The following is a 13652-nucleotide window of genomic DNA, read 5'->3' as shown; positions in this document are numbered from 1 at the left end:
TTTTACAACTAAAAATGGCTCAGACTGCTCCTCCTTACCAATGAGGTTTTATTTATTTATACAGGATAGGTAGTGACCTACAGAAATCGAAAGTGAGGTCTAGAGACAATCTGACTGGTTAATGATCCTGCCTGTCTTATTTGAATATGGTCTCTTGTTTGTGATTGGCTGAGACTCAGTTACTTGGTAAAAAGGTAGGTTACAGTCAGTTCACGCAGTAAGTTAGGTTGCTGCTCACTATGAACAGAGAAACTTTTAGAATGAAGTCATGTACAGAAACATCTTCAGACCAAGTTTAACATATTACAAATTTAATTAACAGCACAAACCTGATCCCCAAATCTTTGAAGAGCAATGCAGAATTTCACTAAAGATAAAAACTACATGTATTTCCCAGAGATAGAGTAGATGGGATTGGTATTCCAAAGCTGTGAAAATGTGCCCTGTAATTTTCTTTCTCCCCAAAGTCCCAGCCCCTTAACTGGCTGCCTAAATTCTCTGTTTCTTTCCTACCTCACTGTCCCACCATTCCCAGACATCCTCTTCTCCCCTCTGGTGGCAAGCAGACCCTAAGACCACCCCCAGTGACTTATTTATACCCTTTCCTATCCAGGGTGAGTTGGACTTGTGACATGCTTCTAACCCATAGAGTATGACAGAGGTGAAAGGATGTGTTCCCTTGTTAGATTTTGTCAAGGTGGTGGAGGTCAGACGTCACATCCTTCATGGTAGCATATTGCGGAGCAAGACACACCCACTGGTTTCAGAGAAGCAAACTACAGTCATGTGAAATCTCCATGGGACAGGCCACCCTGCAGGAATTTGCAGCAATCTTCTGGGAGCTGAGCATCTGGATCTTATTTGCACAAGGAGTTGAATTCTGTTGACACCCACAGAAGCTTGGACAAGGACCCTGAGTTCCAAAAAGAAGCACGCCTGGTGTCACCTTGACTGCTGCCTTGTGAGTCTGTGTGTTGAGGGCCTAGCCAAGCTGTGCATGGATTCTTGACCTTGGAAAACACTGAGGTACTCGATGGGTGTGGCTTCCAGCTGGTTAGTATGGATTAATTTGGTGCACAGTAATATCCTGGCTTCATCTTTACTTATTTCATTTTTATCCTCAAGCAGGGAAAGGAAAGGATCCTTCTCAGGCCCATATTCTTGAGAAATCAGGGAGCGTGTGGACACACGCATGATAAAGTCTGTAAGTCTCACTTTGCCATATCACTCTATTAAGTCATGCACTCCCTTGGTAAAACCCACTGACATCTTTCAGAGACCAGCAGACTGCTGTAATAGGTGTGTGTATTTCTGCTTCCATGAGCAAATGTCAGAAGAGTCAACAGTGTTTGTTCCCAAATCTGATGGTACCAATTGTAAATGTTATTGTAAATGACATATTGTAAATGACACAGTCATGTATTATATAGACTGAAAGTCTGAAACCGGATTTGTTTTTCCTCTGAGAAGAATGAGGGGTTCTGTAAGGAAACTGTGTCTGTATTAAGTATATATATAAAAGGAGAAAATAATAGAAATCTAAAAGAACACTGCTTTGAGATTTCTTTATATTTTAAAATGTTGGTTCTCTATTCAGACCTACACAGTGCATGCTGGTTGCTTATGTAAAAAGAGGTTGTGAGGTTGTGCAATTCATTCTTCAGACTCCTGGAAGAAAGACTCAAAGAAAGGCCTGTCCTTACAATGCAGTTAATGAATGAAGAGGAATAGCTGAGCTGCATATGCAATTGCTTATAATGCTTTCTCACTGTAATTGAGTTTTTCGATTAATTGAATGTGTTAGATAAAAGGACTTCTTCTGATTTTTAATTTCAACATTTCCTCCCTGTCATAATAAGATTGCAAACTAGATATTCTGCCTTTAAGCAGAAGACTGTTTTGAGCTCCCTGGCTGAAAGTATTTTGAGAAAAACTCTAAGGCCTTGTCATAAAGCAAACTCTTGAATTCTGCTGTTGTGTCATAGAGCAGCAGCAATCATAACTGAAAAGGCAGATGAGAATTTTTACAACAAAAGAGAGAAGCCATTGCCAGGTGGCTCTTGACATGTTTTCAAATGAATAACATAACAGAATTGGAAGACACTGTCATTGCTGAACTTGACAAAGAGTTGCTGACTGGAGGGAATTAATTTATAAAAAGTAAAAAATGAAGGACTTCTGGAGAAATCTTTTCCCCTTCAGCCCTCCTTCTGTTTATTTCTCCCGGTCTTTGACCTATTGTTTAAATAGTTTAGGACTGGGGCTGTAGCTCAGTGGTAGAGCACTTGTCCAACGTGCAATGAGGCAGAGTTTGATCCCCACACCATATATACAATATAAACAGCTTACAACCTACATTTAAGATATAATGAGATCCCAGACCTATTACTGATGATTAATGAAAGCACATGCAACAATTGTATCCCCAGAACAAAGTCTGGACAACTGGTTTACCAGCGGGAAAAGGCTGTTTGAAATTGGACATTAACTTTGCCTTTTGCTATGGATTTATATAAAGAAATGGTTGTGACTGTTGCTTAGAGTACTAAGAATCTGAATTTGGGCACTGTGTGAAGGGGTACGTGTAGTATTTCTAAGTGTATCCCTAAATAGGTTTTGGAGGTGAGAGATACCTCTCTTCCAAAGGTGTCTTCAAAATGCTGGTCCCAAGAAGTACAGAAGAGGATCTGTTAGGAGGTGGAAAAGAACATCATCAGGAATTTGCTTTTTTATGTAGACTGACGACAACAGAATCCCTTCCTTGTGCTCCACCTTGCAACCATTTGCTACTCCTTGTCCATGTCCAACCACGCATATTGTGAGACCAAGGAGACCTGCCTGTCTGGAGCCTGCATCTCCTCTGGACAGCGCTCCTGACACCAGGCTTGCAGAATTCCCTGTGGAATATTGCAGCTGGTGTCTCCCTCTAGGGGCTGTGCGGCTCTCTTCCTTGGGTCATCTTCTCCAGAGTCAATCACGGTACCAGTCCTTCCTTTATCCAAAAGGGTGCCTGTCTGTGGAGTGGTGGAAAAAGCCTGGGAATAACAGTTATATTTGAACACAGAACTACCAGCAGTCCAAGATTTTTAAATTCCAACCAAGACTTCTGGGTCTTTATGAAGGTGTGTTTACCTTACACTAGAATAGAACATACATACAGAGGTATCTTGATTCATGAACTTAATTTGTTCTACAATTTTGGAAAAGATGTCTATGTTTGTGGGAAAGATGGCTGTAGTCACATTTGTTACCCAATGTAGAGTTTGCACACAAAAACAAAAATTTTGCCTAACAGTTCTGTTTGTGAAGCAAATTGCTTGCAAACAAAAGCATTCATGAACCAAGGTAGCACTGTACTTTATATAGCAGCTTGTTAATGTATAAATTTCACATATGCTTTATTTTTATATGAATGGTATAGGAGTCCTCATTGCACTCGGTTCTGGACTCTGCATATTGCTGGGAAACATAAATTAATGCAATTTCTATGGGTTAGTCTGGATTTAGCTGTCAAACTAACAAATGTATACTCTTTGGTTGAAGAACTCCACTTCTGGAAATTTATTCCATAGATGAATTTATATCACTGCAAAGTAAATTCTATCCAGTGCGATTTTGAAGCAACAGCTGAAAGCAATCCAAGCATCCATCAACAAGGGGTTGCTTAAATGATTTAAAGCAGTGATGGGTAAACTTTCATTAATTTTTATTATTATTTGCTTACTTTTTTTGAGATAAGGTCCCTCTATGAAGTTCAGGCTGGCCTTGAGCTCACTGTGTAGCCCAGGATGGCCTCAAACTCACAGTGATCCTCCTGCCTCAGCCTCCTGAGTGCTGGCATGACAGGCATGTGCCACCAAACTCGGCTTGGGGAACCTTTTAAAGACTGAGTGCCATACTGCAACCCCAAGCCCACTTATTTATCACAAAGTGCCAGCACTGCAATTAAACCTGAATACTGAGAATTTAGTGTAGAAAAAACAGCTCTACATTCATACATTTTGTTTTAAAAGAAAAAAGAACAATAACACACACGCTGCCACTTATTTACAGCATATCTATGCAATGGAATATTATACAGCTGTAAAAGCAGAAATGGCAGCTCTCTGTGAACTACTGTGGAAAGATAATTGATATTTATTGTTGAATACAGCAATAAGCTACAGAAAAACAAGACTCTGGGTTCATATTTGCTTTAAATTGCAGGAAGAAAGGTTGGAAAAAATGAGTAGAAATGATTACTTGTGTTCATTTGAAGGTGGGAGCAAGAGGGTATACCTTTGTATGTGATTTTTATTTTGCAACTACATTAATGTGTTACCTATTAAAATAAAACAGTGATTTCCAAAATGTGCTTTGAGCCATGGAAGCTTCACTCAATGGATCCTCCTCAGGTATATGACAGAATAAATGGTACAACTCTAATATGTGCCTGCAGCAACAGCCCAGGAAACCAAGCTGTTCCTCTGCAGCAACCAGCCAAGAAAGGCAGCTCACTGTATATGCCAGACCAGCGGGAAGTCAGGCTGCTGTGTCTAGCAACTGATCCAGGATGTCAAATGATAACCCTGTCACAGTGTGCTCCAAACAACCAGTGAGATTAATAATGGACAGCTTTCCTAATTTTTGTCCCAGTTTCCAACTTAGAACCAACCAGAGAAAAACTAGATGTACTCTCCTACATAACCAAACAGGAGGTCCCACTTCTAGTTCCCCTTCCTGTCCTCCCTGGCCTGCAACCTCCAGTCAGTACACACTGGAGCTTTTGTTTTTTGCGAAATAAAGCCTTCCACTCCTTTGCCTGTCTAGAAGTCTGTCAAGAACAGATGACAGCGGTTGACTCCCTTGGTGCAATGCTTTAGCTTTCTTTCACTGTGGCAACATAGCTGAGCCAATGCACTTAAACGGAAGAAAGGCTTGTTTTGGCTCATAGCTCCAGAAATTTCAGCCTGTGGTCACTTGGACCATGGAGGCACAGTCCATCACAGCAAGATGCATGGTAGAGCAGGCCCATTAACCCTAACCCTAACCCTAACCTTATGGTCTCTGGGAAGCAGAAAGACAGAAAGGGCTGGGATCCACTAGCCCCTCTTAGGCCACACCCCCAGTTACCTAAACTTCTCCCACTACGTTCCACCCTGTAAATGTTCTACCACCTCTCAATAGCACTACATTGTTGGGGACCAATCTTGAAACACATGGGCCTTTGGCGGGGCACTGAGGACCCACACTGCAGCATAGAGCAAGCCCTGAATGAGTAGCCACTGCCTGTTCTCATTTGAGTGGTCGGTGCTTATTTCCACCATGGTCGAAACTTTTCAGATCTTCCCTTTCTGCATCTAAACCAAAGCTAAGAATGATTACTCAAAAATTCTTGTCTTATTATTTACTTAGAAATTTGAAGTGTTCAGAAGTAGAAAAGAGTGAACGTACTGAATGCTGGAAGTATGTGTATTGATTCTTATAAAATAATTTTTTATAAAACACTTTTTATGTGTTTCCCTCTAACAAAATCATAAATATATTACTCTACTAACTATCAGTCTCAGTTTAATAGTGTAAATTTTGAAGGCTGGTTATAGAATTCTGTAAGTTAGCACCTGAAATAACTGGTTTGTCGATCAATACCTTTCAGGTGCAGGATCTGTCATTCATTTAAAGTGGTACATACAACTGCAGTTTCCAGCTTCACCACCAGATGGTGCCGATACCTCTCTGGTGGTTTTGCCAAGTTTCTTTGCCGTCTTCTCAAGTGGTATTTGCGAGATGCTGAAAAGACTGGTTACTTATGCTCTTAACCAAGTTGAAGTTTTTATTATAAATTGTGCTTTAGATGTAGTTAAGAAAGTGTACAAGTGTATATCTGCGGAACAATGTATGCCAAAGAACTAAGCAGCCTAAAAGGAAGGGAGAGCTATTTATCTCCTGTAACTAGCCTACTTAATATTTAATTTATATGGCTCTCAAAAACCAGTCTCCACAAGTTAGATCTTTCAATTTGTTTGCCATCTGCTGCACTATAGCCCTGGCATTTAATATTTAAACTTGCTATGGAGCTGCACTCCCCGTTGCTCTCACTAGCTCTTTAGAATGCTTTCTCTCTGGGGCAGTCTGCACCTACAGTGGAGGAAGAGCGGAAGTCACTCCTCCAAAGCGGAAGTCAGTCGTTCCAAGGCGGAAGTCAATTAATCATCTACAGTGGATATCATTCCTCCAAAGCGGAAGTCACTCCTTCCTCTGCCCGGCTTTCCTCATGCATCTTCGCAGGGCTGCTGCAGCGTGGCTACTCCCTTAATGCTTCTTTCTCGACAATACTGATCTGACCCATGGTGGCTATGCATAGCTGCAGCTTTTCCTTCTTAAATTTTGTGTTCTTGGGACTCAAGGGTTCTCTGGAGGTGGCAAAATGCTTTGTTCAGAAACTGTATTTTTCTCTTGGAAGATGACCCCAAGCTCACTGGTATCACAGAATACATTCAAAATCAGCCTAATCCATTTCTGTAGACTCTTTACAGAAATGGAAACCATGCACAGGAGTTCTCAGTAATGAGCCAGAGATAGGGGGTTTATAAATTAGTAATGAAATATCATATATGATTTGTAATCCTAGCACTTACTTTGAGGAGGCTGAGATACGTGATATCATATAGGCTAGCAATGCTTTATCTGAAAATCTTGAGGTCATATCTATTTCAGAGATCAGAATGTTTTGATTTATAAAGGTAATGTGGTATACATGGTACAATTTATGTGATATGCCAAATGGTGAAGGTGGGCCACTATGATCAAACCATTACATTTTCTGCAGGGAAATATTAAATTCACATTAAATGGGATAAATGAAAGCTAAATGGCCTCAGGTCAGATCAGGTTTTTTTTTCTTCCTTTTAAAAAAAAAATTAGTACAAGTTTGCAATACATAATGTTTACAATGCTTGTGTGAAGTTGGCCCATATATATAACATATCTTAATTCCTTTTTTCATCTCCTGTCCCTTCTTTCCCTCCAGGTTTTGAATCCAAATGAGTATTGAAATAAATCTGGTTGTCAGAGCTTTTTGGAAGGCAGCTATGCTAACCACTATACCACCAACGCTGTCAGAGCTTTTTGGATTTTCAGAGCATGGATAAGTGTTTTTGATCTGCATAAGGTGCTTTTTGTGTGTTAGTTCATTTAATCCTTATGGAAATTCTATATTAAATATAAAAATATGACTACAGAAAATCTGAGGGTCAGAGTGGTTAAGTATCTTTCCTACCATCATACAGCAGAGTCAACAATCAAACCACAGCCTGACTCAAACTGGCCTATAACATCAAAAAATTTTTTTTTCTAAAATGCTAAAGACACCCTGACTTCCTTGACAACATTTGGCTTTTTACCCATATGCTACACTATTCTTTATTTTCTTTGTGGTCCACGAGAAAGAATATGATCAAGGCTGGCATGGTGACACAAGCCTGTGATCCTAGCACTTTGAGGAGGCTGAGACAGGAGGATGTAATTGAAGGTGAACCTGGGCAGTTTATTGAAATCAAGGCTGTCCTGGACTATATGAGACCTTGTTTCATAAAAACAAAATAAAAGAGAAAGAAAAGAAAGAATATGTTGCTGGCACAGTGAGCTGTTCCACCTAGATGGAGGGAAGGGAAGCCCCTGGCTGGCGCATTCACCCAGCAGCCAGGCCTGGTTGGGGAGGAGCAGGGCTGCAGTGCTGAAGGGCAAACAGTCAGCGCTCCAAATGTCAGATGTTCCAGCAGTTAGACATTCCTGCTGTGTGCCTGGTCTGCACAGCTAACCAGCCTCGGTGTTTCTGCAGTATAATCTGCCATCTAATTAACGTCTCCTCCTCTCTTTTGCAAATTGTAAAGGGATTCTGCTCCTTTAAATGGAGACAGGCAGGAGTCACTTGGTTTAATAAATTTGTCAGCTGGCCAGGGAAGAACTGTTGGCTTTATTTTGTACATTTTCCTAGGATAGGAATGAATTAAAATAGCTGTATTCAAAAGTTGTGCTTTCAAAGTAATTCATGAAACATGTTCCATTTTTACATTCTAATTACCCTTTTTTCTTTTTTCCCTTTATATCTTTCCATCTCCCAAATTATAATACTATTTATAGTCTAAAGCTTAGGAAGGCACAGTTTTCTTCTTCTGACATTTCTTGCTTGTAATGAAATCAATAGCTTAGCAAAACATGGACACACACCTTCTTTTATATGTCTGTTAAAATATTGCAGGTCACAGTCCTAGTCACACTAGGTAGATTTTAAGGAACTCTCTCAATGACCTTTCTTTTTTGTCTTTTTGAGACAGGTTCTTGCTATGCAGTTCAGGCTGGCCTTGAGCTCACTTTGTAATCCAGGCTGGTTGCAAACTTGCAGTGATCTTCCTGCCTCAGCCTCCTGAGTTCTGGGATTACAGGCATACGCCACCACGCCCGACTCTCAATGACCTTTTACAGATGAAATCTCAACATTTTTTAGAAAAATAACTCAATTGTAGGAGTATATATATATATATATGTCATTTTTTATATTTTCTGTTTTATTTTCATTTTTTATTAGTACATGTTTGCTGTACATAATACATTGTGAGTATTTGGCACAAGCACATGACACATTTTAATTCTTTTTTACATCCCCTTCCTCTTTCCCTTTCCCCCTCTCCCTCCATCTCTGGGTCCACTTCCCATTTGCAGAAGATCTAGCTTCCTATTTCCTTTTATCTATCTTTTATTTTGCTCTTTCATTTATTTACACTTTGGGTTTCCCATATAAGAGAACCCACACAGGATTAAAGCTTGTGTGTCTGGTTTATTTCATTTAACATTATGATTTCAAAGTGCATCAATGTGTCATTCTTAAGGTGCTTTAAAAATTCCCCCTGCAGAGCTGGGTGTGGAGGTGGGTGCTTGTAATCCCAACACTCAGGAAGCTGAGGATCTTGAGTCTGAGGCTGCCTGGGCTTCACAGTAAGTTCAAGGCCAGCCTGGACTACAGAGTGAGGCCCTGTCTCAAAATCAAAAATCAAACCAAAACAAAAAACAAACAAATAAAAACCCATGCTAAACCACAAGATTCCCATTGATTAATTTCTATGAAGGTGAGTAGCAGACATTCATATGTTTACACACTGAGCTTCCCATCAATTGATAATATTTATGTGCAAAAAAAAGATAATATTTACATGCAATAAAATACACAAATTACAATGTTCCGTCCCCTGAATTCTGATGTGTGTGTGCCTCTGTGTACCTTAAATCCTTCCAGTTGGTTCCACCACTCCAGGAAGTTCTTTCATCCCCTCACTCAGTCTCCAGCCCTGTTCCCGACAAACACCGTTCTGATGTTCAGCACAGATTCACTTTGCCTGTTCTTGAATGTATGTTTACTTAGCATAACGTTGAGACTCGTTTATGTTGCGGGTATTTCATTTCACATTGCCGAGTACTATTTCACTTGCTCCTCTATTCTCCATTTGCTGGACATCTGATCCATTTTCAGGTTCACCAGCTTTTATGACTAAAGTTGCTATGAATACTCTTGTACAAATCTTTTTTAGATACATGCTAGTCAGTACTTAGGTGTGAACTTGCTGGGTCATAGGGAAGATATATGATTAGGTTTAAAGGAAACTTCAAAAGTACTGAAAGGGGCCCGAGGATGGGTTTGACTGTCACTTCATCCCAAAGTGCTTATGTGAGGACTTCAGTCACACTATATCTTTGCCAGCATTCTTGCTCGTCATGTGATTGCTGTCAGTCTTTTTATTTGTAGCCATTTCAATGGGTAATGAGTAGCATCTCATTATGGTTTAATTTGCATTTATTTACCAGGTGGCTAAGAATATTGAGAGCTTTTTATGTACTTATTGGCCACTCCTATACCTTTTTATGTGATGTGTATGTTCAGATCTTGCTCATTTAGAGAAAAATTGGGTTGTCTTTGAATTACTGAGTTGTAAAAGTCCTTTAGATATTTGGAAGTAACTGTCAGATCTATGTTTTGTGAATATTTTCTTGCAGTCTGTAGTGCCTTTGGCTGAGCAGAAGTTTATAAATTTCTTGCATTTGAACAGAATGTCAATTCTCTCTGAAGCCTAATTTATCAATCTTTTCATGTTTGGTGATTATTTTTATCTTATCTTGGAAACTCTATCCACCCTCAAATCGTGAAGGTATTTTCTTCTGGAAGTTTTTTAGTGGTTAGTTTTTATAGTTAGGTTTAACGTCCATCTCTCATTAATTTTTTTCATGTGGCATGATATTACAAGAGTCTAGATATTCCAATCCAGTTGTTTCAATATCATTTATTTAAAAGGGCTTCTTTTAATCTTGGATTCTTTGGCATCTTTGTGAAAGAAATCACATAACTGTATAAATGGATGTTTGATCCCCAAAACTTTCCATTCAGTATCAGTAACACCTCTTGTTTATTGTAACTTTATGGTTAAGTTTTGAGTTAAGGGGTAAAATACTGTTTTAAGTCTATTTTATTCTTTTTACTTCCAATTGTTTTGCCTAACCTAGATTCTTTGGATCATACTCCATATTTTAGAATTATTTTCAATTAAAAAATCTTCAGAGATTATTTTTAGGATTGAACTATAGATCAAAATCAATAGACTCAACAATAATATTGCACTTTCCTAGTTAAGGATATAATATATAGTTCCATTTATTCAGGTTTTTAAAAATTTATTTTAGTAAGATTGTTTTTGGCATACAGGTTTACATGTCTTGCTAGCTTTAGTCCTAAAAATTTTGTGTTTTGGGTTATTATTTTAAACAAGTTTACAAAAAACCCCTTCACTTTCTAACTGTCAGCTATTGGTGTGTAAAAATTACAATGTATGGGCCAGGGATATAGCTCAGCTGCACAAGTGCCTGCCTGGCAAACGCAGGGTCCTGAGTTCGATTCTTGATAGCAAAAGAAAAAAAAAACTGGAAAAATTACAACTTATTTTTGGGACAGAATATTATCTTATTTTTATTAGAGATTTTGTTTCTGGAATTACAGAGATTACAAAATATATAGACAGTATGGATAGAACTTAGTTCCTCAAATAAAATTTTACCCTGAAGGGGAATAAGAGTCAGTGGCCGCCTATAGCCTCAATTCACACGATGGCTTTTTTCCTAGTGCAGACAGCGTTTCACTAAGTTGCTCACTTGGTACTTGAACTTGAGATCTTCCCGCCTCAGCCTTCCTCAGTGCTGGCACTATAGTTGTATGCCACTGTTCTCAGTGTAACTATTTAATATATATATTTAACTAGCGTTAAATTCAGAGTGAAACTGAGTGGCGGGTAGAGAGTTCCTGCATTCTCCTGTCCCCATGCATGTATAGCATCCTTCCTTACTACAATCCCTCTTGGGCCTGGGGCATTATCTGTTACAAGCAAGAAGTCCACACTGACACATCATGATCACCAAAAGTTCATATATTTTCTCTATGTTTGATTTTCTTCATTTTGAATATGATGGACTGAGCTGTAGATTTTTGGATGCTTATCCTGCATTGTGTTCCCTGCGCTTCCTGGATCTGTGGTTTGCTGCTGACATTCATTTAGGGAAATTTTCAGTCATCGTTGCTTTAGGTATTTCTTTGATTCTGTTCTCTCTTTCTTCACCTTCTTGTACCCCTGTTAAGGAATATGTTAAACTTTTTGTAGTTATGGTTCTTGAAGGCTCCATTCCAAAGTTTTCTGCATTGTTTTCTTTTTGTTTTTCAGTTTTAGAAGTTTCTATTGATCTATCTTCAAATCCTGAGAGCCTTTCCTCAGGGGTGCCTAGTTTATCGAGCCCATTGAAAGCATTCTTTATTACAAGTTTTTATTGCTAATATGCCATTTTGAGTATTTTTAGAGTCTACTTTCTCTGCCTGCATTAGTCATCTGTTCTTGAATGCTGTCTGCTTTTTCTATCAAAGCTCTTAGCACACTAATCATAGTTATTTTAAATTCCCAGTATAATAATTCCAACATCCTTGTTTATCTAAGTGTTGTTTGAGGTTTGCTCTATTTTCTCAAACTGTGCTTCTCTGACTGTTAGTATGTCTTGTTACCAGACATGATATACTCAGTCCTTTTTGTCTATGTGTCTGCTAATGGGTTTCTACTTCAGCAAGAGTTTCTCTGTATGGTCCTGTCTACCTCTAATTTTGGAGAAAGTAGTTTTTCTTTTGTTCTCAATTATGAAAGATCTAAGAAAAGTTGTTGATTTTCAGTCTGTTCAACTTTTACTTATTGTTAAGATGAAGTGATAATGTTCAAATTCCTTACATGCTTGATCAGAAAACAAAAGTCTCCCAGTATAGGTATAAGTTGCATTTATCTAATTATAAGTGAAGTTGAAAACATTTGTTATTTTTTATATGTAAGGAGCATTTGATTGTATTTCCTGTGAACTTGGCTCACTTGTGCTCTCTGCCAATTAAAAAATTTATATGCTAGTCTTATCATTCTTGATTTTTCAAGAATTCTTTGTATCATGGGGGAGATTAGCTCTTTGTCTATGAGGTAAGTTGCATTTTCCATCATTTTGCCATTTGTCTTTTAACTCCATTTATGGTAGTTTTTTTGCCTTGCAAACACCTTTTAAGAAGCAAATTTATCAATATTTAAAAGGTTTCTGTATGGAGAGCTAAAAATAGAAATTTCTTTCAACTCAGCTATTCCTTTTCTAGGTATCAAGAGAATTAAAGACATTGCGTCATACTGATAAATACATATACATGTTTATAGCAGCACAGCTCATAGAGTGAAATCATGGAAGTGGCTTATACGTCCATCAACAGATGAATGTGTAAAGAAAATGTGGCATTTAGCCAGGCATGGTGGTGTCTATAATCCCAGCATTCGGGAGGCTGAGGCAGGAGGCTTGCCATGAGTTTGAGGCCAGCATGTGCTACATGGTGAGTTCAAGACCAGCCTGAACTACAGCATGAGATCCTGTCTCAAAAAAAAAAAATAAAAAGAAAGAAAGAAAGAAAAAGAAAATGTGGCATTTATACATAATGGAGTACTACTACTCTGCCATAAAGAAGGAGAAATTAGAGTCATTTATAACAAAAATGGATGCTCCTTGAGATCATAATGTCATATTGTTATGGTTTGTGTCTAGATGTCTCCCCAAAACCTCATGCAATCATGGGGCAGGCTTCTAGAGTTTATGATTGATTCATGGCCCAGTGCTGGGATTATGGGTGTAAGTGCTAAACCTGCCTTGGGGCGTGTAGCTTGCATACAATATAAGGGAGGGAAAGAAGTTTGTTCTCTGCTACTCCTCCCTTTTGCTCTTGTTGCTTTTGCTGTCTTCCACTGCCATGAACTGTTGCCCTCTGCCATGTGCCACCCTGCCTTGGAGCCAGCCCAGTACTGACTAACTGAAACTTCCACAAACTGTGAGCTAAATAAACTTTTCCTTCCTTAAGTTTGGTCTTTGGGTATTTTGTCTCAGCAATGAGAGAAAAGTAACCAAAACACATATGATAAGTAAAACAAATCAGAGACACAAGCTTAACTGTTGCATAGTTTCTCTTAACTGAGGAAATCAAAGTATAAATAAATTAAAGAGCAAAATGAAAGATAGATAATCAGGCAAGTAGAATAGAAACAAAGGTACTCTTAGAGCTGTTTTCTCTGGGTATT

The 13652-nt window shown here is 38.7% G+C and overlaps 1 protein-coding gene across 3 annotated transcripts in view; it reads right to left on the bottom strand.

The window, feature by feature from the left end:
* Positions 1 to 411: 411 nt before the first annotated feature.
* Positions 412 to 13652, bottom strand: part of Aoah (acyloxyacyl hydrolase (neutrophil)) — a 203335-nt gene continuing 190094 nt past the window's right edge. For 2 of the 3 annotated variants that reach the window (XM_013521273.1, XM_013521274.1), the window contains exons 22-23: positions 2634 to 2687; positions 412 to 913 (exon numbers count right to left, since the gene is read on the bottom strand). In XM_013521273.1, coding sequence (XP_013376727.1) covers positions 764 to 913; positions 2634 to 2687 — 204 coding nt within the window. In that variant the 3' untranslated portion in view covers positions 412 to 763. Of the gene's footprint in view, positions 914 to 1638; positions 1681 to 2633; positions 2688 to 13652 lie in introns of those variants that run through there. The other variant, XM_013521276.1, reaches the window with a different exon arrangement.

The sequence above is a fragment of the Chinchilla lanigera genome, unplaced genomic scaffold (assembly GCF_000276665.1).
Source record: "Chinchilla lanigera isolate Chin_1 unplaced genomic scaffold, ChiLan1.0 scaffold00059, whole genome shotgun sequence".
NCBI lineage: Eukaryota > Metazoa > Chordata > Mammalia > Rodentia > Chinchillidae > Chinchilla > Chinchilla lanigera.
This window is presented reverse-complemented; position numbering and strand designations above follow the sequence as displayed.